Source organism: Molothrus ater, chromosome 4 (genome assembly GCF_012460135.2).
Source record: "Molothrus ater isolate BHLD 08-10-18 breed brown headed cowbird chromosome 4, BPBGC_Mater_1.1, whole genome shotgun sequence".
Taxonomy (NCBI): Eukaryota; Metazoa; Chordata; class Aves; order Passeriformes; family Icteridae; genus Molothrus; species Molothrus ater.
Window position 1 is genome coordinate 69879275 of NC_050481.2, and position 24034 is coordinate 69903308.

Genomic DNA, 24034 nt, shown 5'->3' on the forward strand with positions numbered 1-24034 from the left:
CCCTCTGTGGGGCAGGACCCTCTCCCTGTGCCTTGTTCTATAGGACAGGGCTCCCCCTCCATCCTCCCCCCCTGTGGGGCAGGGGCACCCCCTCCTCAGCAGCTCGCATGGGGGACAGGGCCCCTCTTTGTCCCTTTCTCTCTGCTCCGGTCCCCTCTGGGACAGGGACCTCCACAGGGCAATGGAGCAGCACCCACGTCCCTGCAGACCCCAAAGGGGGCACCCTCAGGGGGTCTTGGGGCGTCTGGCAGCATTACAGGGCTGCCATAAGGTCCCGCTTGTGGGGGCAGAGGGGACAGCCCCGCGGCTGGAGCCATGGACTGGGGCTGCATCACCCCGGAGGGATGCTGTGGGGGGCACAAAGGGACAGGGGACATGTCCCTATCCTGCCTGAACCCCCTGATGTGGGGGAGCTCCTGGGGGTCCCACCCCACGCTCGGCTCAGGCTCCCCAGGTCACCTCTGTTTCCAGTGGCCGCTGGCTTGGAATCAGACACGTCCCCTTGCTTTCCTGGGGCCGAGACAGGACGCTGCGGGTTTCTTCTGCTTTAAAAGAAAACCGAAAAAAAAAAAAGGCACCCAGAAATGGGAAAAGCTGCTTTTTTGGAGTTACACTGCGCTGCTGTTCCTGCCGTGCCGCCACGTCCGTGCCCTCCCTGCGCCCGCCGCTTTGGCAGGCGACCTGCGTGGGACCCTGGGGACTGGAAACCCACGGGTAAAAAAAAAAGCACCTCCTGCGGTTTGGGGTTTTGGTTTTATTTTGTTTGTTCAGTTCAGAGCCTGGCTTTGTCTTCGCCGGGGTGCACGGAGGAGGGAGAGCGCGCCGTGGGTCTCGGTCACCCCACGAGCGAGCGGCGCCGGCTCCGTCGGATGTGCCAGCGTGTGTGTCTGGGGGTGCTTCTCCCCGTCCCGTGCACACCTTTGGCAGGAGGCTTGGATGACATCTTGCTCTGGCACGCTCCTCGCCTTTGATCTCGAGTTTCCTGCCATGGATAACGTGTTCGGCAACACGCGAGCCCGGCTCCGCAGCTGCCGGGGAGGGCGATGCGGGTGCCTCCTCCTCCTCCTCCTCCTCCTCCTCCTCCTCGTCCCGGTTTTCCCCAGCTGGCTCCTGCCTACAGCTCCCGGCTTTCCTTTGTTTCGGGTGCCGCCAGGACGGGCTCTCACAGCCCAAGGATGCTCTGAACCGAGCAAAGCCAAGCAAAAAGACACCTCCCCCCCATCCCTTTGTTTCCAAGCGTTTGCGGGCTCAGCTGGTTTTTACACGGCGGCTATTCATGTGCCCGGGCAGATAAACCCGACTGCTCAATGTCTGTCTTTTTTTTCTTCTTTTTTTTTTTTTTTCCCATTCTGAGTTATTTTGGGTGCTTTAGTTTGCAGGGAGCACATCCTGGCTGCAGGCTGTGCCAGAGGGATGCAGCAGCTTTCTGGGAACGGGGTGCATTTGCCAGAAGCATAACTGGAACATCTCGTGGTTGTCCTCTGGTGTCCTCCTTGCATCTCCTCGGGTGAGCAGAGCCATAAGCTCTCAGCACCACGCTGAAATCTGGGATCGCCAGCCCTTCTCCTGGGAGAACTCTGGCCCTGGTTTTCAAGACCTGCTGCCAGCAGCAGCTTTGGGAACAGAGGAAGGTGAACAAAACCCAGGCCCATACTCAGCAGTGATGGCTGAAATCAGCCTTTTTTTTTAATATATCCTTGACTTTACATTAGCAAAATATAAGTTCATTATCATCATCATCATCATTATTTTTTAGATTCCTACTGCTGTTTCATTTCCCTCAGGTGTTGGGGTTTAACAGTGAAACCATCATCTGAATTCATTTGAATGCTATTTTTTTTTTACACAACAGATGTACACAAAGCACCTTAAGCGTGTCAAACAGCCCCTGAGTAAATCATGTTGTTTGCTCTATTACTTTATTCATACAGGTTCAATGCTCCAGCTGATGCATCTGGAGTGCTGTGCCATCTGGAGCAAAAATTAAATACAAATTTGGCCCCTGGCCTGGAAAAAAATAACAACCCCGTGCCCCACTAATAATCAGCAGTGGAAGGATAGAGCCCCTGACAGAAGAACTGCTTGGGGGCAATGTGGAAGGAACCCAAAATGCACTAATTGAGGTATTTAAAACATATTAAAAAAGGGAAAATAAATGCTTCCAGCCCTTTGTGCCAGAAGCAGACAGGAGCACCAGTGTGATCCCGTTACCAGGTCACAGGGCTGTGCTGGCAGATGGTGGTCCTGATCCTGAGCGGGTGGTGGAGCTGCTGGAGGTGGGTGTGGTGGTGATTTCCCACATCTCCCAGCCCTGCTGCTGGAGGAAATCCCGTCCACAACCTCTGTTCCACCACTGCTCAGCTCAGGTTTTGTCCCCGTTCACCAAGGCTGGGACACTCCAGGTCTGCTTTTTGTGTTGCTGGCATTGCTGTTTGGTCAAAGGCTGTCTCAGATTTGGGGAGAACAAGATGTGGAGGTGAGTCAGCTCTGCTGGAGCTTGCTGCTTGTGCATCCCAGGCTCAGATCCAGTCACCTCCAGGTGTGATTGGAGATAACTGTGATGGACCAGCCGTGAAGGACACCTTTGGGGTCAGCGTGCCCTGAATGGTGTGGGATCTGTTGGACCTTCAGATGAGGAACACTGTGTGCCACATGGGAAATAAGGTGATGGCTGCTGCTTGTTGCCACTGTTCTTGGCTGCAGAGTGGTCTGGCCCTGCCCTGGGGGAGAGGCAGGTGATGGTGTGGACGAGGAGGAGGAGGATTCCCTGGTGAGGAAGCAGCAGAGCTGCTCAGGACTATGGATCTGAACCAAGCCTGGAGGTTGTACCCAAGAAGAGCCAACTTCCAGCTGCTTCCTGGGCTAAATGATGTGTGGGATGACTGGAGGACTCCTGGCTTTGCAAGCAGGGCTTTTGTGCTTCTGGACCATCTCTCCAGGTGTTCCCCCTTGGGTCACCCCTGCCAGTGACCTGCTGTCACCTCCACTCAGGCTGTGTGGCAGAAGATGTGTTGTGAGTGATTCCCTCACAGCCATAAAACAACATTTGGATGTGGAAAAGGTGGAGAGAGGCACAGCTGGTGCTCGTTTCCTGTTCCCACCACCTGCACCTGGAGCCTTCTGCCTTGGGATGACAGCGCTGAGCCGTGGTCCTCTCCCACCTTGCCAGGCTCCTGCTGCACAGTAAACCCAAACAAGCCCGTCCTTGGGGCCGTGGCAGGAGGTGCAGATCCTTCTGCTGCTCCTCAGCCAGTTTGGACCAATTTGGACCAATTTGGACCGTTGGTGTGGAAGCCTGGAGGGTGTTTTTTGGGGTGGAAGCTCCCCCGGTCTGAGCAGCGGTTGGTGTGCCCGAGCTGGGTTTGTTTGTTTTTGTTCCTGCAATCATTCCCCTTAAAGCTGAGTGTTGTTGACACAAGATAAGATCGGCCGTCACAGCCATTCCCTCCCCTGTCACTGTTGCCCTGGAACCGCTCAGACTCAGATTGGGAGCGGCCGTCCTGGTGTTCCCGTGTCCCCACCCCGAGTCGCTGACAGGGCTCTAAAGCGGCATCAGTGATGGTGTGATACCGGGCTTAACTGCGAGTGAGCCCAGTCATCGCCTGAGCCCGGCTTAACTGTGAATGAGCCCAGTCATCGCCTGAGCCCGGCTTAACTGTGAATGAGCCCAGTTATCGCCTGAGCCCGGCTTAACTGTGAATGAGCCCAGTTATCGCCTGAGCCCGGCTTAACTGCGAGAGAGCTTGGAGTGAGCCCAGCCATTGCCTGAGCCCGGCTTAACTGTGAATGAGCCCAGAGTGAGCCCAGTCATCGCCTGAGCCCAGCTTAACTGCGAGAGAGCCCAGAGTGAGCCCAGCCATCGCCTGAGCCTGGCTTAACTGTGAGTGAGCCCAGAGTGAGCCCAGTCATCGCCTGAGCCCAGCAGGTGCGGCTCACTGTGTTGAGGAATGCCAGGGATCCCATGGAAAAGGAGGAATGCCAGGGATCCCATGGACAACACGCTTCAGGAGAGGATCCAAACCCACGTGGTTTTGCTGCAGCTGTGGGCAGTGGTGATTTGCTCCCTGACCTGAGGGATGGGAAAGCCCTGACGTTGACAGTGGGCTGGAGCAGGGCCTGTTCCTCCATCCTGGGATGCAGCTGCTGAGATGGAGCTGTGTCATTTTTGGATGCTGTTCCCTCTGGAACAGTAACACAGGGAATGTGTCGTTTTTCTACTTGTCTGGCATGTTTAAATTCCATCAAAGAACAAAAAACAGATCTAAAGGGTTCCAGCCACATGTGGAGGTGTCCTGCTCACGAACACTTGCAGTGCTGAAGGGCTGGTGAGAGGAGACAAGCCTGGCCCTAATGCCAATGAGTGGATGGGCAGCAGGAGCTCATGGACCACATCAGCTGGAAGCAGCTGGCTCAGTGTACCTGAAGGCTGTGAGGTCTCATGTTGCTCCAGTGCTGGAGCTGCAGCTGGATCAGGCTGTGGAAAAAGCAGAGATGTTGAGAAACAGGAGGAGCAGCGAGGGCAGGGTGCTGGGAAGCCTAGGCAGGGATAACCTGCTTTTTTTGCTTCATCTTCAGGACTGTGAGTGTGAGGAGCAAGAAGGAATGACTTCTCCAGGCTTATTTTGGCTTTAGTTTCGTTTTTGGGTGGGTTTGCAGGACACCAAGACTGCTGAAGAACTTGGATTCTCCTGGCTCCCAGGGGGAAAAGGATCTTTGCATGGCATAATCCTGGAGGCCCATCCCAATATTTGGGGGACAGCATGTCCTTCAGTGTGCTGTCTGCATGGAGGCAGGGGATGGAGATCCATGTGACAGCCACAGGGGTTATTGATGTGTTGGAAACCATGAAAAGCCCCTAAGAATGGTCTGGGAACTGGGACTTCTCCAAAAAGGTGGTGGGATTGATAACCCAACTGAAGTGCACCTGCAGCAGCACCCACAGCGTGGTCACCAACAGGAGAAGCATCTGGAAGCCACTGTGCATCAGGAAAGCTGTGACATGGTTGCCAGCAGAGAGTCATGTGGGATGACTCAAACAAATGGATTGCTGCAATGGATGGGGGTAACTTTCCATGATTTCCCAGCAGCCCTGGCTAACTGGGAGGTCCCAGCTGACTGGAAGTGAGCAGATGTGGCACACACAGCTACAAGAAGGGCAGGAAGGAGGATATTGGGAACTACAGAGCTGTCAGTCAGGTGACAGGAGCAGATCACCCTGAGCAGCACCAACAGGGCAATCAGAGGATCTGGAGCAGCCAGTGGCAGTTTGTGACATGCAGGTCCTGCCTGACCAACCTGATCTCCTGCTGTGACAAGGTGACCTGTTTTGGCAGGTGAAGGAGGGGCCGTGGGTGTGTCTCTCTGGACTTTGGCAAGGCCTTTGACACCACTTTTTCCGTGGCAGGGGCTGAAGTCACCATCCCTGGAGGGATTTAAAAGCCATGAGGATGTGGCACTTGGGGACGTGGGTTAGTGAAGGCCTTGGCAGTGCTGGGTTATCCTTAGAGGGCTTTTCCAACCTAAACGATTCCATGATTCTGTGATTTTATTATCCCCTCAGAGGATTTAATCCCACCACTAATGCAGCTTTTCACTCGCAAAGCGCTTTAGAGGAAGTTGTGCCAGGAGAGTGCTTGGAGAGAGAAACTGAAAGTGCTGAGCAGGAGGGAGCTGCCCTCCTGATTCCAGCCTCTCCCAGCCTGTGCAGAAGGAGTGAGTTTCCCAGCTTCTCGGTTTATGGGAGTATTTTGGGGAAAACACAAGAGCTCCGTGACCGTGCGGCTTCCCAGGCATTAAACCAGGGCATTTCAGCTCTCCCATTGGTCCTTGAAATCCAGGAGGAGCAGCCCGGCAGGTAAGAAAGTGGGTGAAGCCAAATTACCCATCAGAACTGGGTTGGAGGGGTCAGTTCCCACCCAACAACTTCAACTACAACAAATCCACCCGAGTGGATGGAGTGGATCGTGCCTCCCGCTGACCGGGGCTCTCGGATTGTAGGGATCGAGTTCAACTTCTCTCCTCGCAGAGCTTTGTCCCGAGCAGGCAAATATTTCCTCGGTGCTTTAGCGACTTCCATTTTCCTATTGTTCCCTGTAAAAACCCGTCGCCAGGCTGGGCTTCCCCCGAGGCAATTTCCTGGCTCTGCTCAAACCAAGCTGCGGGGTTGGGGTTTTTTCTTTCGCTTTTTAGTTGAGAAGTGTTGGATTAGACCCCTTAGACCCGGTGTTTTTCTCTCTTGGCGTGTGAGGTAAAATAAAAGGCTTTTGGAGGCTGTGGTGGTGGTGGCCATCTGAAGTGGGATGGGATTGTGTGATGTTGGGTGGTTTGAGGGCTGAATAAATTGGGATGAGCTGGCTGGAGCCTGTCTGGTGGAGCTGTTGTGGGTTGGGTGTCTGTCACCTGAGCCCTGCACCCCAGTCTTGCTTGGCATTCACACCAAAAGAGCCTCACCATTGTACTGAGTGTTGTTTGGGGGTGGCACTTTGGGAGTAAAAGCAGGAAAAATGGATCATTTTCTCAACTGTGGCTTTGCCTGAGGGATGCTGAGCTGTCCTGTGCTTCTGACCATTCTTGGAGCTTCCTCCTTGTGTCCTCCTCCTCCTGGAGCATCTTCCCCATGCAGCTGCCAGTGATGCAGCAGGAGGAGCAGGTCAAGGAGGTGATGGGAAAGACCTGGGATGTGTTGCAGCCAGGGCAGAGGGATGGAGCTGCAGACAAGCCTGACATCAGGTGGTTTATTCCAGCCTTTGATGCCAAAGCTGGCAGCAAGAGTGTGCAGGGAGTTGGGAGATGGGACTGCAGTGGGGATGCTGGGTATTTGTGCCTAAAAACTAAAAATGATATGGTCCTGCAGAAAAATGGGCTGGAGAAGAGGAATTCTGCTGCCATCCTTTCAGGCACCTCCAAAAGGAGGGGTTCTAAGACAAGCTGATGAAATTGTGGTCTTGTTTATACTGAGGTTGGAACTTGAGTCCCTTTAGGTTTCTTTTTTGGATGGAATTTAAAAGAGGAAAGAAGTAAGCACTGACAAAAGTTTCGTTTCTTTCTTAGAAAACTTCTGTTTTCTAACAAAAGTTGTATTTCCTCTCCAAAGGATCCCCTGAATCCTTTCTGCTTCCTCTAGGTTTGATTTATCTCAGCTTTTGATGTTCTGAGCTGGCACATCCAACCTAGTAGCAAATTGATATCAAACCCCAGATTGCACATTGCCTGCCTCATCTTCTAAATGAAATAATTTATTCTTCAGTATTATGATTCACTCATTGTGAGGGTAGCAGCAGATCCCAGTCTGTTTCCATGAGGGTTCCATGTTATATTTTCCTTATCAACCCAGAGGTCATTACCACAGAGCTGTGTGGATGAAGGCTGCTGTGTAGCTGGGCACAACTTGAGTTTTGTTGCTCAGATATTTTTTTCTTATTCTTATTATTAAAATGATGTTTTCCTAGGCAAATGCAGAACAAGTCAGGTGGTTGGGATGGATTTTTTTTTTTTTTTTTTAGCTGAAGCATCCATTTCCATAAGAGTTGGAGCCCAAAGATGAGCTGTGAAGCCCTGGCAGGTTGCTTGCCCACGATGGGATCCTGTCTTGAGCCTATTGTGGATGGACTGATCAGGCTTGCCTTGGATACCCACATCATTCCAGACAACCCTGTGCAGCACTGGGCTGGAAATCCCCCTTTTCCACCCCAAAACCAGCCCAGATGCAGATTTCTCTGTGAGGACTCGCTGTGTGGCAGCCATCTCTGCGGGCTGCTCTGTGCTTTTGTTTACATCTGGTAGAAAACTTCTTAAATTTCCTGGCAAGGGAGTAATTCTAATCCCTTTCAATGAGATCAAGGGATTAGTGTCTCAGATGCTTATAAAATTGTGAGGATTAGCCAAGCCTCCCCCCCCCCCGTTCTTTCGATGCCGCTCAACGTCACCGCCGTGTTTTAAAAGGGGATCTCTGTGCTGTTACCAAGAGCCGAAGCAATTTCTGGGAGCCTCCTAGAATCCAAGCATTTAAAAACCACGTCTTCATCCTCTGCCTTGCTCCCTCTGGATTTTTGTGCAATTTTTAGGGTGTTTTTCTCTTTTCTTCCAGCATCCCTGGTACCAAAGCACGGTAGCTGTTCAAGCAGATACGTTGGGTTTGCGTGGCTTGGCTGCGTTGCGGCGCCCGTGCAGGTAAGTAGGGAGCTGAGCCTAAAGTTCTCCTTCACAGAGACCTGCAAATTCCCATCTTGAGAGGACCAGATCCGTGTTATTTCACGACTTTGCCCCTCATTTTAAAGGATTTGGGCTTTTGTGGTCCATCCCCAGAGGGGAATGGTGCTTCTGGGCTGACAGGATGCTCTCACCCCAACTGTTGGGAGCAGGATGAAACTCCACACACCCACATTCCTGCATCCTCTTAATTACAGCCTGCACTTTCATTAGGACTTGCTGCCTAAGCAGCTCGCAGGGAGCTGACAGGGAGGAGGGTTTAGTTCAAACCCTGTTGCCTCTCCCCTCAGGGCACTTTTTAAATGCCTTTTCTCCCGGGTCGATGGCTGCGTGGTCGCTTGACCTGTGTGAGCAAGGCGATCCCGAACTGCAGAGTGGTAGGAGCTCAGAGCCAGGAATTCCTGGCCCCGACCCAGTAGAGTTTCAGAGGCAAGCTTTTAAATATATACAAAGACAAGCTCATAATTTCCACTCTACTAATGAGGCCACGGCGTTTTCATTGAAATGTGCCAATAGGCGCCGTGGTGGTATTTTAGCAGCCTTGTACTGTGAATCCAAATGTGATTTAACATGGCAGCCCCCGCAGAGCCGAGGAAAACCGGCTTCTCCCGCTGAATTTCAATGATGCTGCTCAGCAGCACCTCCCAAAAATCCCCTCCGTGGTGGGACCTCTCCTTGTGTTTCATCCCGACAAAGCTTTTCACTTCGGTGAAGGTGAGAATGGGTTGAAAGGGGATATTTAGGAGGGGAAAGTCTTCATTTAAAGCCTGGGTTTAACAGATGTGTGGCTGGCTGGTGCGAGGCGGCGATTTAATAACCGGGCTGGCCAGAAATATCATTAAATTGTAGTAAAAAAATGGAACGTGAGGGCTCCAGGCACCGTGTTCTCTCTTGACCTTTAAAAAGCCACTTGAAGCTGCCAGCCTGCTCGTTGCTAAGCCACCTCCTTAGTGCCACTCATATATTTTCCCTTCTAGTAGGCGATTCAGCACCCGGGGAATTCGTGGAGATCTGACAGTAAACTGTTACACGAAATTCCCACTGGTGGTTTTTAACTTTGTAGCCTCGAAGCTCTCAGAAAATATTTAGCAGGTTTTGTTCAGTCATTCAGTCAGTTGGAGAAAAATGTAAATTTTAAGTAACTCACAAAAGGTGTTTGCTTTGGTTTGCTTTTTTTTTTTTTAATTTTGAAAACAAGTTGTGCATCGGCAGCACAGCTGTAAATTGAGGTTTTGCTTATTTAGGGCTCAGTTTTTGAGGAACCCCTGTAAGAAGCAGCATCCCTAGGCAAAGGAGAGGTGTGGGCAGGTGGTGTTGAAAATTTACACCTGGTTGTCCATCACCTCCTGGTTACAGACTCCTGGGGTATGGCTCCACCTGGATTTTAGAATCACAGAATCATGGAATGGTTTAGATTGGGATGGCCCTTCAAGGCCACCTCATTCCACACCCTGCCATGAGCAGGAACACCTTCCACTAGACAGGGTTGCTCCAATGTGGCCTTGAACATTTCCAGGGATAGGGAATCCACTGTGCCAGTGCTTCACTAAGGTCCCTTCATTTTCTGCACCCCACTAAGGTCAGGCCACAGTTCCTGGAGAATATGGAAGAAGGATGATATCCCATGGCATCACCCTTGGTGCTGGGACTGTGACAGAGGAGGAGATGCATTTGTTGGTTGGTGGATGTTTCTCTTCAAGCACCTCAGTTGTGCAAGTCTGGCTGTGGAAAAGTTCCATTTTCATTCCCAACTAAATTTTGAGGGGTTTTCCATCCTTGCAGCCACCTTTTTTGTGCCAGTCCCATAGAGATGAAGCAGTTTTTGTCTTGTTTCCATATGATTCCCAGGAGGTTTTTTTGCTGGACTCTCTGAAGCGTTACAAAACCATTCCAGTCTCTGTTAGCAAGGGAGAAGGAATGATAAAAAAAAAATGCTCCCCTAAATCCCAGTACTTGGGTCAAAACCAGGAAAGGGTGGACTGTTTGTGCAGCTCATTTTTTGGAAGTATCAGGAAAAATTGGAAACAGCAGTGACGTGGCATTGGTGTGAATTCCCAGCAGGCTGGGGTTTGGGATTGTCTGGGTTTCCCTGAAGCCTTTTTCAGGCTGTCAGGACTGTAAAATCCAAACCTGGCTGGATCAAAGGGGGCCTAGGGGAATGGCTGCTCCATGGGATTTGTTTAGGGACTGTTTTTCCCCAGTTTCCAGTCATGAGCTTTTTCACTCTTCTCCATCCAGCTACCCTTCTTAATTTTTACCTCAAATATAAATGGTGCAAATTAAAGGGTCCACAGAGTGCATTCCTGAGGACTGAAAGCCAGGATCCAGGAGCAGACAGCAGCAGCATAAAGAGGAATTCTTCCCTCTCTGGCCTCATGCTGCTTTTCCACCACAAGGCTTTGCAGCCATCTGGATCCCCTTTCAGATTATGCCCCCCCTCACAAAAATCCATAACCTAGCAACCTTATTTAGTGTCAACTAGATCATTCTGCCTTCCTGTTCCCAAATTGTGCTTGGCTCCTCCAACTGCCTTTATAGGATGGCTGCTGGCAGCTGTGATCCCATCACTGGTTCAGGGTGCTCATCTCCAGCAGGGTTTTGTAGGATTATTGATTCCTGTGTGTTGCAGTGATCATTATTTTTTTTTCCTTCATTAAAGGAGCTTAGGAAATGAGGGGGAAAAGGGTTTTAGGAAGTTGTTTAATCCATCTGCTTCTCAGTATTAGAGTGCAGAGGGCAAGTTGCTCTTTGGCTCCATGGAAAGTGATTGGTTTTGGTTCAGCCTGAAGACAACTTGATCAAAGTGGGATTTTTTTATTTTTTTTCTTCCAATTGTGATATTTTGGGAGTCCCCATTGCTTCCCACAGCTCTGTGTCATCACCCAGGAATTTTTCAAATTCCCTGGAGTGTTTAAGATCAATTTCTTTGCTCTGACCCTTCAGCTGTGTAGGCTGAGTGTTTCTCATGGAGTTTCCAATCTATGTTCCCCAAGGAACCTGTTCATTGGGGAGCACTGTGAACAAGGAAAACCTACCACAAATGAAGATGGGAGATTATTCCCACTTGCCTGTGCTCTTATTGCTCTTTTTGGGCTAAAATACACCCAAATGTAATAATGTTTGTCCCACCACCATCAGCCCATAAAGGGAAGTGATGGCTCCTGCCTCCTCTTTTCACCTCAGGAGTACAAAGAGGGCTGGGGGCAGGAGGAGGCAGCAGCACATCCTTTCCCACCACACTTTGGGGAGGAAGAGTGAGCTCACTGGCTCCTGACGTTGGAACTGCATGCCAGGAAAAGGGGGGAAAAATAATTACAAATCCCCAAGGCCAAAGGGGAAAAATTCCTCAAGTGTTATTTCATCTCTGAGCAGTGAATGGAGCTGTCCTTGGGCAGCTGGTGTGAGCCTTTCTCAGAGAGGCTCTGCCAGCTCTGCTTCAAACCCTCCTGGGAAGTGATTCCCAGTTCTCATCCCTGATGGGAGCTCAGGCAGGGCTCTCTTCCAAACTCTGCTCCCCCCTCCTCCAGACTGTATTAAATTGTCCTATTGATTTTATTATTTTTTTTCTATTTATTTTCGCCTGTTTTCCTGGAACTTGCAAAATCAGCCCTGAGCAAACCTCTGGTTTGCTTTTCCAACGGCGCCAGGAGAAAGAACTTGACTTTACAGTGGGTGATGGGAGCTGCAGCTGACCCATTTCTGCACATTTCTCTGCCAGTGGTAGCAAAAACATTTTCCCACTTAAAGGTTCTCTTCAGTTTTAAAGTTCTGGGATTAATTGTTTCTTCAACTGCCTGGAATCAGAAGGACTTGCTGGAAATTGCAGCAGTACAGTCGTGCTGCCGGATGTTGCTTTCCTTAGACTTTCCTATTTTTTTTTTCCAATTGCTTTGTCGTGTTGTCACGTCACTTTCTGTGTCCCCTGCCCAGAGGCAGTGGAGAGGGTTAAGGTTTTGTGTTTGGTGTCAGCCTGCTGGGGAACACAGCCAGGAAATTTCCTGATTCCAGTTCAAAAAAAACATCGGATCCGCTTTCAGGGAGGAGGGATCAAAGGTCCAAAGCCCTTTGTTCTTGGAGGTCAGTTTGGTTCCTTGGATGTCCAGGCACACAACAAAAACCCACCAGCACCCCCAAACCTGCAGGCAGCCAAAGTGGGTGAAACAAATGTGGTTTTTGTACTGTTTGACACCCAGAAGTTCTTTCTGTTGCTGTGATGGTGCTGCATCACCCCAGCCAGGCTTTGCTGGATGCTGGTACAACTCTGCCTGTGGTGTGAGGGACCTGTTGGGATGTTCCCTCTTCCCTAATCAATAATCCTGCCAAGCTTTGCACCATCCCTCACGCTCCTCCATTCCCTGCCAGGTTTGTGAAGGATCTGGGCCAGGTTGGCTGCTCAGAGCTGGCACTGGATGTGGCATCCCCGTGGTAGCGTCGTAGCTCTTTGAAATTGCATCATGCCAAGAGGTTTTGTTCTCCCCCCATGCTCAATCCTGTTGTTCCTTGGTTTTGGACAGCAAAGGCCATCCCTCCTGGCTGGAGCAGCACTGAGTTTTCCCCCTGCTCCATGATGCAGCTGTGTGGCATCTCTAGGGTGACGGCGATGCTGGTTTGGGGCTGGCTCTGCAGCTGCCTGTGATTTTCCCATCACCACGCTGCAGATCCTGGCTCTGGACCAGCTCCAGAGACAGAGCTGAAGGAAATTCCTTCCAGCTGCTTGAGGTCAGGGCTTTGCTTTGCTTTTGGGGTCCACGAGGGGGATTTTTTGCCTGCAAGTTAAACGAGGGCGTCTCTGGCTGCCGCTTCTTAACACCTGGAAGAATCTTTTTCTTTTAAATATTATCCCGTTAGTCATAGCCATTAAATAACCTTCCTCTTGTAGAACCATTCCATGGAAGAATACCCTGCTTTGCATCACAACTTGGGCTGTTTCAGAAAGGTCTTGTCAGCTGCTCCCAGTTTAACTTTCAACCAGTTAATAACGCTTTTGGTTAAACCTGTCTGAAACACGTTGCGAAACGCCTTTGAAACTCGAGACGCCGTTCACGCCCGCTTGAAACCTTTCCCATCGATAAAATATTCCAGCTTGGAGTTTGGCCACGGCTTAGCATTCCCTTTTCCCTGAGATTCGTGATTTCAGGCCTGCCTGTGTCTGGCTCTGCTGGGTGTTTGAAGCTCCTGGAGATGAGTTGGCTTTGCCAGCCTGGCCGGTGGGATGCCCAAACCACCAGCTCCATCCAGTTAATGGCTGAGGAGATTGAGGCTGAGTTTGCTTTGAACCCCCGTGGAGAAAGTTGTTTTTGTCTTGAAAACATAAAGTAAATCCCTCTAAAAACAGGAGTTTATTTACAACAGCAGAGGCAGAAGCCACCGCTCCACCCAGCATGGGGCTGTATTTAGGTGTGAGGATGCACAGTACATGCATGGCCCCTTTATGCACTAATGTTATAAATAAATAATAATAAATTTTTTTTTTTTGAAAAAAGGACAAGCAGCTCCTTTTAATAAGTAAAACCCCAGGAAGGAGCACACAGTTCCAATCCATGTGGCAAAGCAGCAGGGAAGCAAAAATCTGCAGCTTTCAGCCCATGGCATTACTTAAAGTGTCATCCCTGGTGTCACCCCCTGGCTTCATGGACCACAGCTCTGCCTCGCTGCCCTCCTCCTCCCTGCCTCAGTTTCTCTAGCTGTGAGCAGACAATTGCATGCTGTATTAATCTCTGAGAGGTCTCCTGAGGAGCATTCTGTGTACAAGGTTGGCCCCACGTATTAAGGGCTTGCTGTGGCTCTGATGGGGATTAATTTGGGACGTGGCTTGGGGAGGTTTACCTTTCACAGCCCAACTGTAATCAAAGCCCTGCCACGCTGGAGCTCGCTGACCTGTGACACTCCCTTCCTTGGCTGCTCGATGGGCCATTAACCAGCACTTTGGCTTTTAATTAAAGCTGGGGTTTGTCCTCCTTGGAGAAATGTGGATGTGCTTGTTGGCCCCACGTTGCTGAGTCATTGGAGGGTGTAAGGAAGGAGCTCAGGTTCTTCTGCCATTTGTGGCTCTCTGCATCTCAGGACAAGGAACCATTGTTCCCTGCTATTTTTCACAGAATCGTGGAATTACAGAATCATGGAGTGATTTGGGTTGGAAGAGACCTTAAAGCTCATCTCATTCCACCCCCTGCTATGAGCAGGGACAACTTCCACTGTCCCAGGTTGCTTCAGGCTCCATCCAAGCTGGTCTTGAACACTTCCAGGGATCCAGGGGCAGCTACAGCTTCTCTGGACAACCTGTGCCAGTGCCCCCTTTTCTGTGTGCAGCCTATGTCCCCCATCCCAGGGGTTTCAGGGGCCTGCTGGGGGCCGTGGATGCCCCACAAGCATCATTTCTCTGCTCTGAGATGCCTTGACCATGGAGAGAGCAACAGGGAGGCTTTTGTTCTGCACCAGAAACTTTTCATCCTTCTTTATGGCTCCTTTTTTATTTCTTTTGGCTGCGCCCTTGCAAATCTGAAGCAGCTTAAAATACAGTTCCCTCCCCCCCACTCCCCTTAAAAAAAAAAAAAAAACCAAAAAAACCAACCCCAAAGCTTGGCTGCTTGAAATCATCAGATTTCACTGGAGTCTTTTAAAGTTAACAGTTTCCTGGATCCTGAGCAGACTAACTGATTTTCCCCCTTTAACCTCGGTGTTTTTTGCTGTAACGTTTCTCAGCTGTTGCAGCAGGAGGGAGGGAGGGAGGACCAGGGCAGCTCCAATGTGGAGAAGGTTGTTTCACACCGGGGTTGGATGAATCTGGTGTGGGATTCCCTGGACTTGCACCACAGGGGACAGAAGGATTGTCTCCAGGAGGCTGAGCCCCCACGACATGGCTGGCAGGTAGGACATGGCTGCGTTCATGACATTCTTTTGGGGCAAAATATTAGGGAAATGGTTCCATTGGAGAGGATAGTGGGGTGCTGGGGGGTTGGTCTGAGCTCTGTTTCTGCTGATTGTCCATTTGCTGAGGGCTGTGATGGTTCCTAGCTGTGCTCATGGATGTGGGGACTGCTGCAAGAGCAGCACAGCTCAGGTGCACACGAGCATGAGGAATTTTTCTGGGAATTTGCTGTCCCAAAAGCAGCCTTGGATGTTCCATAGCCACAGAATCTCTTAGTAGGATTGCTGAGAAGAGCATCACAAGTTAGAAGAGTTGTAAAGGGAAGAAAAGCTACAGTCCAGTGCTGCTTGGTTTTGTTGCCAAGAGTTGCAAGAGTTGTTTCTCCTTCTTTGCAAAAATTCACCTGGAGCTTTCCCAGACTGAGGACATTTCTCTGGGGTGGCTGAGGAGCTGGAGGCAGCCAGCCTTGGCCAAAGGCAGTGATTGTCACCCTGAGGGCGAGGTGGGGCAGTGTCCTCCAGCTGAAACACCCTCATGCCCCAAGTGTGACCGAGGGGAGCCCCTGACCCGTCCCAAATCCCTCTGACCCACAGCACTGAAACCCAAACCCAGCCCCGCCGCCCCGAGCTGCGCATTAACTCCGCCAGAGCTGGGAACAAAGGTTTGGGGGCTGGATTGGGCTTTTTAAAATCGATTTGCAAAGCAAACCAGCTCAGCTGAGCGGAACAGGCGTCGGTGGAGGAGCGTGAGCTGCCTCCTGGGTGGTTGCTGGGCTATAAAATCCCATCCCCACCAGCGCTGGCAGGGGGATGTGCCGGCTCCCCGAGCTCTCGGAGCGTTTCCACGTTGGCCAGGAGAGGTTCTGAACATGCGTGGTGTTGCTCTCTGGAGGCTTTAATCAAATCCAGGCTTTACCAGAAATCGACTCGAAACTTCCAGCGAGGGAGGAAACTGAAAGCAGCCGGAGCAGGGAGGCTCCCGGGCGGGTGCTTGGGGCTGGCAGGGATGTTGCCTTCAGCAAGGGGACAGTCCCGGTGAGGCAGCCGGGATGAGAGGTGAGTCTGCTCCCCGTGGGAAGTCAGGGGAAAGCTCACGGGGTTTGGCGAAAAAAGGGGGAAAGGAGATTTGGGAGTGAGGATGCTGCTTGAAGGGACTCTCAGGGGACACTTGGATTTTGGAGCATCGCTCCCCGGCGGGTGTGGGTTCAGATCCTGCGGTTTCCCCACCGCCTTCCCACCCCGTGCAAAATGAGGAGCTGTGCAATTACTGCACCGTGGAAAACTCCCTGCTCCAGGGGAGGGTTTTGTTATCCCTTGGTGGTTTTATTTGGGAAACAGGGCTCAGACTGCAGGTACTTTCCTTGCTTGTAAAACTTCATCACACGTTGCTCTCCCGTGGGCAGAAGGGAAAACAAGGTGTATTTTTAACTTCCTTTTCTAAGCTGGGGGCAGGGGAACTTTGTGCCTGGCCAGCAACGGTTGTGATCATCTGAGGGCAAATGGTTCAGAGAATGATAGGAAGATAAGAGATAATAAATAAGAGCAATTAAAATCCTGGGGGACAGGATTTGCTGAAATCCTTATCCCAGACAGCTGCTCGGGGTTTAATTGGGGCTCTCCAAGGGGAGGGAGGTTTTGGTCACGGGTCCCAGACGTGGGACATGACAGCCAAAATTGCTGCCTCTTCCTCTTGGCTGCCTCTCGCTGCTGCCTCGGGGCTTTCCTGGGGGGAAGGAGCCTGGGGCTGTGCTGAGGAGCAAAGCTGAAACCTGCAGAGGTGCTCTTAAACCACCAAACCTGCATCTCAGATGGGAAAACAAAGCCTCCTTTACAGAGTCCCCATAATTTCTCTCAGCGGCACTACTGTGTGTCCTGGGAATGTCCTTGTCCTCTTCCTTTTCATCTTTGATGATTTTGGTGCAGGATTTCTATGGAATGAGGAGTCAGTCTTGGAAACCACTGGAGGGGAAGGGAAGGCAAACTTGCTCCAAGGCTTCCTGGCTGCTTTCAGTATTTTTACCAAGTTATTGCAGGGTTTGAGGGATGCTGGCTGCAGCTGGGGCTGCTTGGATGCAATTCCCACCCTCCATCTCATCCAGTGGTTAACTTGGAAGGATGATGTGTGAAAGGAAAAGAGCTGGAGGAGAAGCTCACAGTGGGAGAAGGAAAATCCGAGCCCCAGCTGATCCAGCCTTGCTTTGTTTTCAGGGTTACCAGGATGGGAACTTGGTTTTGGGCAAGGAGGAGGAGGGGGATGAGTGAGAAGTGATCTCCAGCCCCCTCCACATCCATTCAGGGGACCAGTGGTCTGCAAAGTGCATCCCTAAGGAATGACACATCCCTGTGCTTTCTCCCTGTCTCCACAGCCTACCCATGAGCTCAGACTTCCAGCATTACAGTTTCAGGATGCCGAACATCGGGTTCCAGAACCTTCCTCTCAACATATACATCGTGGTTTTCGGCACAGCCATCTTCGTCTTCATCCTCAGCTTGCTCTTCTGTTGCTACTTGATCAGGTAAGGGAATATTGTAAGGGAATGTTCCCCAAGAGCTTCCCTGCTCCCAGGCCCAATCACTGATCCCTCCATCCCAAAAAGAGGATTGGCAGCACCTTATTTCCTTGGCAGCACCAATTTCCTTGACACATCTTGTGTCAGCCTGATGTCCCACAAAACAGTGACATTATCCACTTAAAACCAGGAGAGGCACATTTGCTACTAAAGGTATGGAATTGTGGTCAGCTTCTCAGAAAACCTGGAAAGGGATGTTTCATGGTCCCTGCTTTCTGCTTAATGTTTCAACACATTTCCCTCTGTAATGAGTAACTCGTGTCCTGCGTGCCTAAGGAATGTTTAATACCTGCTCCGTTGCTGATTGAACACAAATTGCTCCTTCAACGGCACAGTTTGGAGATTAATGATGCAGAGTTGATGTGTTAATCTGAGCAATGGGGGAGCAGGACGGCAGGGTTAAAGGTTGTTCCTGTTTGGGGCTTGTTTTAATTATTTTATGGGCCATTGGGGAGATTGTTGGGCTGCTAATTGAGAGGAGAAACTCTTTCTGATGAAGGGAAAATGAGGCAAGTGGAGAAAAACCACAGTGCCTGAGAATTGAGGTGGGGATGGAGATGAGCTGTGCTGATAACCCAAGATGGGAGGAAGCTGTGCTTCAACCTGTGCCTGGGAGCAGAGGTCATCATTCTGCCAGCAATGGTACCCAAAATTCTGCATTCCCAGAGCTCTCCAGCTTTTCCATCCCCTTTCCTTCCCCTCTGTCTTTCCAGCTGGCCCCAGCTCCCTGCAAGCTGTGCATCCATCACATCCCTTCCCTGTGTTCCTGTAAAACAGGTACCCAGTCTCTCCTTGCACCACAGCAGCCAGTCCCCACCAGGTTATCTATCCAAAGGGTGTTGAAAATACTTTATCCTGCTCTTGTAGACCAGGGAAATGAGATTTCAATGTCAACCCTCTAAATACTTGATAATTCCCACCCATTTTCAGTTCTGTATGAAGCAAAACCTCATCAAACATGCAGATGATCCCAAACCCGGGTTTACTGAGGGGTGATTTGGGCTGCTTGGCCATCATATCTTAATTTTTTTCCTTACAATTATGAGAATTGTGTTTTGAATGTGCATGAAAATAGACCAGAGTTGTTCAGAGGGCTCAAGGACTTGTTTTGCTCAGGTGAAGCTCGAGTCTACACGGCTCACTTAGAAAATTGCAGAGGTGTTTGCACTTTGAGAGCATTTTCCTGGGCACTCGCTGGGTGTGTTATGCCCCAAAGAAGGAACAACAAGGAGTAATGTCTGGAAGGTCAAGCCAGAAAATCTTTAAATTTAGAAGCTGGAGGCGTGTTGTAAGAGAGAGAGGGTGAGTAACCGGTGAGAGAAGCCAGCAAGGAAGTGGCAAATCCTCAGTCTCCTCACGCCTTTCAATCAAGACCGAGGACCTTTCTGGACCAGACGTTTTGGCTCCTGTTCCTGAGGTGCTATTTAGCAACCCATGATAGATGTGGACTTGGATTAGGTCATCCAGTGATCCCTTTATAGCTCAAAACCCTAGAGAGACTCTACAAATGGCTCTTCAGCCCTCCTCCCTCAGCTCTTTTATTGGCAGAACAGAACCAAAACAGGATCCTCCAGCCCCCATTGGGGAGGGTTTTGCTGTGCTGTGGCTTTTAGCTGTGCCAGTGTCCCAGGAGCATCCACCTCCACGGAAGCTGCTCTGTAATCTCAGCTCAGCTGGGATATAAAAGTCTGAATTTTGGAAGCATTGTAGGTGGACAACAGGATGAGGACCACCCACCTGTAAGGGCAGAGAGACCAACAGAAGGGACAGGGTGGTCCCCTCCAGAGCTCCAGGGCTCTTCTTCCATCTGTGGGGGTTCTTGCAGGTAACAGCAGCTCCTGGCCTTCCCATAGGTGCAGCATCAACACAGCCCTTCCTCTCCCTCCTTTCCCATAACTCCACATCTCCAGATATTTGGCAAACACCAAGCAAGGCTTGTGACACCACCCTCAGGCCCTGGTTCTCATTTCCTGCTCTGGATCAGAGCAACCCCTGCAGCTCTCCCCACATCCCCAGCTGAGGAGGCGTCCAGAGTGTGGAAGGGCCAATATCAAGTGTATTCACCCCAAATCACAGAGCTGATGGCATTAAATAAAAGATGTGCTGGAGAAGGAGAGGACATGGGCTGTGCTTTGCAGCTGTGTCAATACAGGCTGTGCTGTCTGCTCCAAGGGAAGGAAAAGTGGCATTTTTAATTGGATTGGCTCAAAACAAGAGTCCAGTTTCACAACAAAAATCATTATTGCCTGTGTATTGTTCAGGTGAACCTCGAGCTTTTCTGGTGCTGCAAACCACTCAGGTCAGAGCTCAGGTCCCTCATGGCTGCTGCCTCTGCTCAGCAAAATTACAGATAAAAAAGGAAGAACAAGGAAATGAGATTTTGCAGGCAGCTGGTCGTGTCTGATCTCTGGTGAATTAATGAAAGTGATAAACTCATGTTGCCTTTGGTGCCATAAAGCCCAGTCCAGAAGGATGCTGAGCTGAGCAGTGCCACCCTCACTGTGGGTCAGTTCTGCAGCATCCTCTCTCTGTGCTTTGCTGGGGATCATCCAGGGCTCATCCCTGCCCAGCCTGGAGCAGCTCAAAGGCTCTGCCAGGCTCAGGGTACACAGCACCTAAAAAGTCTTTTTTTAATAGGGTTGTTTCTTTCTGCATTCAGACCTGCCAGGATCCAGAGCTGGGGAAGGGTCTGGAGCCCCAGGAGAGGCTGAGGGAGCTGGGCAGGGGCTCAGCCTGGAGCAAAGGAGGCTCAGGGGGGCCCTTGTGGCTCTGCACAGCTCCTGACAGGAGGGGACAGCCGGGGGGTCGGGCTCTGCTCCAGGGAACAGGGACAGGAGCAGAGGGAACAGCCTCAGGCTGGGCCAGGGGAGCTTTAGATTGAATATTGGGGAAATTTCTTCACCCAAAGGGTGGTCAAGCATTGGCACAGCTGCCCAGGGCAGTGTTGGAGTCCCCACCCCTGTGGAGATTTAAAAGCCATGTGGATGTGGCACTTGGGGACATGCATTAGTGGTGGCCTTGGCAGTGCTGGGGGACTGGATGATCTTAGGGAGCTTTTCCAACTCAAACAATTTTGTGATTCCGTGAAGAGCCCAAGGAGCCTGGCTGAGCTGGGGACAGAACACAGTGATGGGATAAAAAGCCAGTGCCCAGGGCCTCTCTTCTCCTTCTATAAAGCATCTAATGGAAATCTCAGAGCTAAACCTGCAAAAAAATTTTTCCTCTGCAATTTATCCCCATAGTTGTTCACGTGCTGTAGGTGATTGAGTCACCCAGAGAGGCAGGGAGCTCCCACTCCTGCAGCAGAGATCCCAGAGCCCAGCAGAGGCAGTTGTTCCTGCAGGGAGCAGGGTGACAGCGCACAGGATCAGCAGCCAGGCACTGTGTGGTCCCTTATCTGGGGCAGACATCTGCCAGGAATTCCTGGGGAGTCACAGCACTTGACACCAGATGGATGGAGGGAGCAGAGCCTGCCAGGATCCGGGGTCTCCTCTCACAGCTGCACCAGGCCCCATCTGGCCCAGGATCCTGGCTCAGGGAGCGAGGAGGAGCACGCTGAGCTCGCACGCTTCAGCGCCAGATGTGCTCCTGCTGCTCCCCAAATCCTCCAGGGAGGAGTTTTTTAGGGAAAATCTCCCTGTCCAGCTCAGCAGCAACCCAGGGCATTGCAGATCTGTGCTTCCTGGCACATCCACAGCCACGTGGTCACTTCTTCCCCACCAGTGCTCTGTGGAAACCCAGGGCACACAGGGAATGTTTCTCTGTCTGCTCTGGGGTGCCCTGACCCCCAGGGCAGCACTGACTCTGACCCTCATTCATGGAGAAAGTTTCCCAGACTTCAAGATAGACTGGAACCCACAAAAGTGTGCAATAGATTCTAGAGAGCAGTGCAGGTGTATCACTTAGGTGAGAAATTGAGGTTTTGGGATTTTTAGTGTGTTGTGGATGGCAGCAAGATGGAGGGCACAGGGTGTCATCCTGGGCTTCTTCTTCATGCTTCTTCTTCCTTCTCCATGGGTTTGGGTGGCATTTTGTAATTGGGCAGAAAAGTCTGCATTGTGGGCTGTGGGATCAATTATTGGGTTAAAAGGGAAAATAATCCAGGTGTCAGCTCTTAACTGGATAGTTTAGTCTTAAAAGACCTTGGAACAAGAGATTGTTGGCCATTTTGTGCCTTCTGATGAAAATCTGCAGAACTCACAGTAGTGAGACTGTTTTACTGATAAGAAATAATAAACACTTCCTCAAGTGCCTTCAATCCAGACCCAGAAAAACCAACTGGTACCACCACCACTGCTCCAGGGTGCTCCTTTGGCTCATGGGGGCCAACCCCTTGGTGTCCTCTCAGTGCTCCATACACAGGGAAGCTGCTTCCCATTCCAGGCCAGTTTTCCCTTCCTGTGTCTCCAGCCTGGCTCGTCCCCATCTGTGTTTCATAAGCGTGGATCCCTGCGGCTGGGGCCGGTTTCATCCTGTTCCCTCCATTGTTCCTGCATCTTCTGCTCATGTTTCTGCTCAGGGTCACTGCCAGAGGGATGAGACCCCAGTCTCCTTCTCCTTCTCTTCCTCCTCCTCTTCTCCTCCTCCTCCTCTCTGCCTGCTGCAGTGTTTTCCATAGTTCTGCAGGCAGATTCCTGCCAGGCAGCAATGCTGGATGGCTCCCTGTGAAATTTGGGACTCAGGAGCTTTATGCATCTCTCCCTGCAGCATGAAAATTCATTTTTACCCATCCCTCACCTTCTCATGCCCACAACATTTTGTGGGAGGGTGTCAGACAGAAGGAAATTTTTTTCCATCCCGTTTTTATAACCTCCCCCACTGCAGCGTGGCGGGATTGGAAAACCCCTAGAAGCTCAGGTTGAAGCAGCCAGGGATTTCAGACAGCCCTCAAAATATTTTTGCAGAATAGAAATTCCAGGCAAGGGGGTTTCCCATCTAAAATCACTCGGGGCTGGCTGGGGAAAATATTCCTGTGGCTCTCCAAGCCCTGCAGCCACACATTGACTCTGTATTGAAAGTCCTTGGCCAATTCTTCAGCCCTGGGGACTTCCCTCCTGAGTTTTCCAAGCACTTTATTAAATGCCATGTCTGGTAATGAGAGGCAATATTGGTTGTTTTAATTTTAAGTATATTTATTTTAGGAGCATAATGGGTTTCTCCAGCCAGCAGATGCCTGTGGAGCTCTCTGCTGGCTCTGACTCTGGAGGCTGGGGAGGGAGGGGATGGAACCAGCACTTTGCTTGTGGCCTAAAATTCCTGCTGGGCTTGCCACTGCAGCAGGTGTTCTTGGAACAGGCCCATCCCATTCATCTCCATCTCTCACTCTGCTCCAGGAGTGGATGTGGTCTGATTGATTTTAGAATTGAGGATAAAGCTGAATTTGAGGAGCCCAGTGCAACATAATGGGGGCTTTGGTGGAAACCTCTGGGCAGGGTCTCCTTCCCTGTCCCTGCTGGAGTGGGAGCAGAGCTTCCCTCAAGTCTGAGCCCCCATGCCTTGAAAAACAGTGCTGCTTTCAGGGTTGGAGCTGTTGCCAACCAGAAGTGGTTGGAAACTGAGAGGATTCATGGCACACAGTGATTTTCTCACCCACTTTTTCTGGTCTTAACTATGTGGTTGATGTGTGCTTGGAAAATCAGAGAGGTCAAAAGAGGGATAAGGGAGGAAGGAGTTGTGTGCTTTGGGATGGAGACATTGCCCTGCCAGCAACAGGGAGATCTGGATGTTGCCTAAACATGTCATTTCCTGTGGCCATTCTCATTTCTGAAATAAAAAACATGAAATATAACATGTTAAAGCTGGAAAGGAGGGGAGTGGAATGTTTCAGCTATTACAATAATCCTGATTTTTCTGCCTGACCTCACGTTTCTCCCTGGTTTCATTGCAGGCTCAGGCATCAGGCACACAAGGAGCTTTACGCCTACAAACAGGTGAGATGATCCTCTTAACTTTTGTTTTCCCTTCCCTTCTCCCTAGTGCCAAATCCATCAATTTTCCTCTCCTTGGGAGGTTTCTGGCCCTGTCCCTGCTGATTTTATTGTCCCCTACCAGCTGGGCACCCCCAGGACCATCCCTCACCTGCTCATCCCTGAGTCTCCCAGTTTTCCACTGAGGTTCTGAGCAGTGGGAACATCTCCACCTTTGGAGCACCCCAGCCTCTCCAGCCTCACCCACTGCACAGCATCACTCCCCCAGTCACCAAACTTCGATTTTGTGGGGTCTGGATCTGCTCCCAGGGTTGGATTTGGCTGCTCCAAATCCCTGAAGCCACAGGGCTTTTCCAGGGAGCAGCTCCATGGCAAACCCAGCTCTTCCCTGCACCCACACATTAAAACAAACACAGCCCAGGGGTGGGTGTGAGGCTGCTGCTTCCAGGTCCTGTTTTCTCC

General features: G+C 50.9%; 2 protein-coding genes across 6 annotated transcripts in view; one reads left to right on the forward strand and one right to left on the reverse strand.

Annotated features, from left to right (window-relative positions):
- MAVS (mitochondrial antiviral signaling protein) overlaps nt 1–24034 on the reverse strand; it is a 129679-nt gene that overhangs the window by 70340 nt on the left and 35305 nt on the right. The window lies entirely within an intron of this gene.
- The window catches only part of RNF24 (ring finger protein 24), a 30034-nt gene that overhangs the window by 520 nt on the left and 5480 nt on the right, over nt 1–24034 (forward strand). The window contains exons 1-4 of one of the 4 annotated variants that reach the window (XM_036382944.2): nt 5734–5854; nt 8087–8169; nt 17442–17591; nt 23533–23575. In XM_036382944.2, the coding sequence (XP_036238837.1) occupies nt 17449–17591; nt 23533–23575 (186 nt within the window). In that variant the 5' untranslated portion in view covers nt 5734–5854; nt 8087–8169; nt 17442–17448. Of the gene's footprint in view, nt 1–5733; nt 5855–8086; nt 8170–13944; nt 16132–17441; nt 17592–23532; nt 23576–24034 lie in introns of those variants that run through there. The other 3 variants (XM_036382948.2, XM_036382946.2, XM_036382947.2) reach the window with 3 other exon arrangements.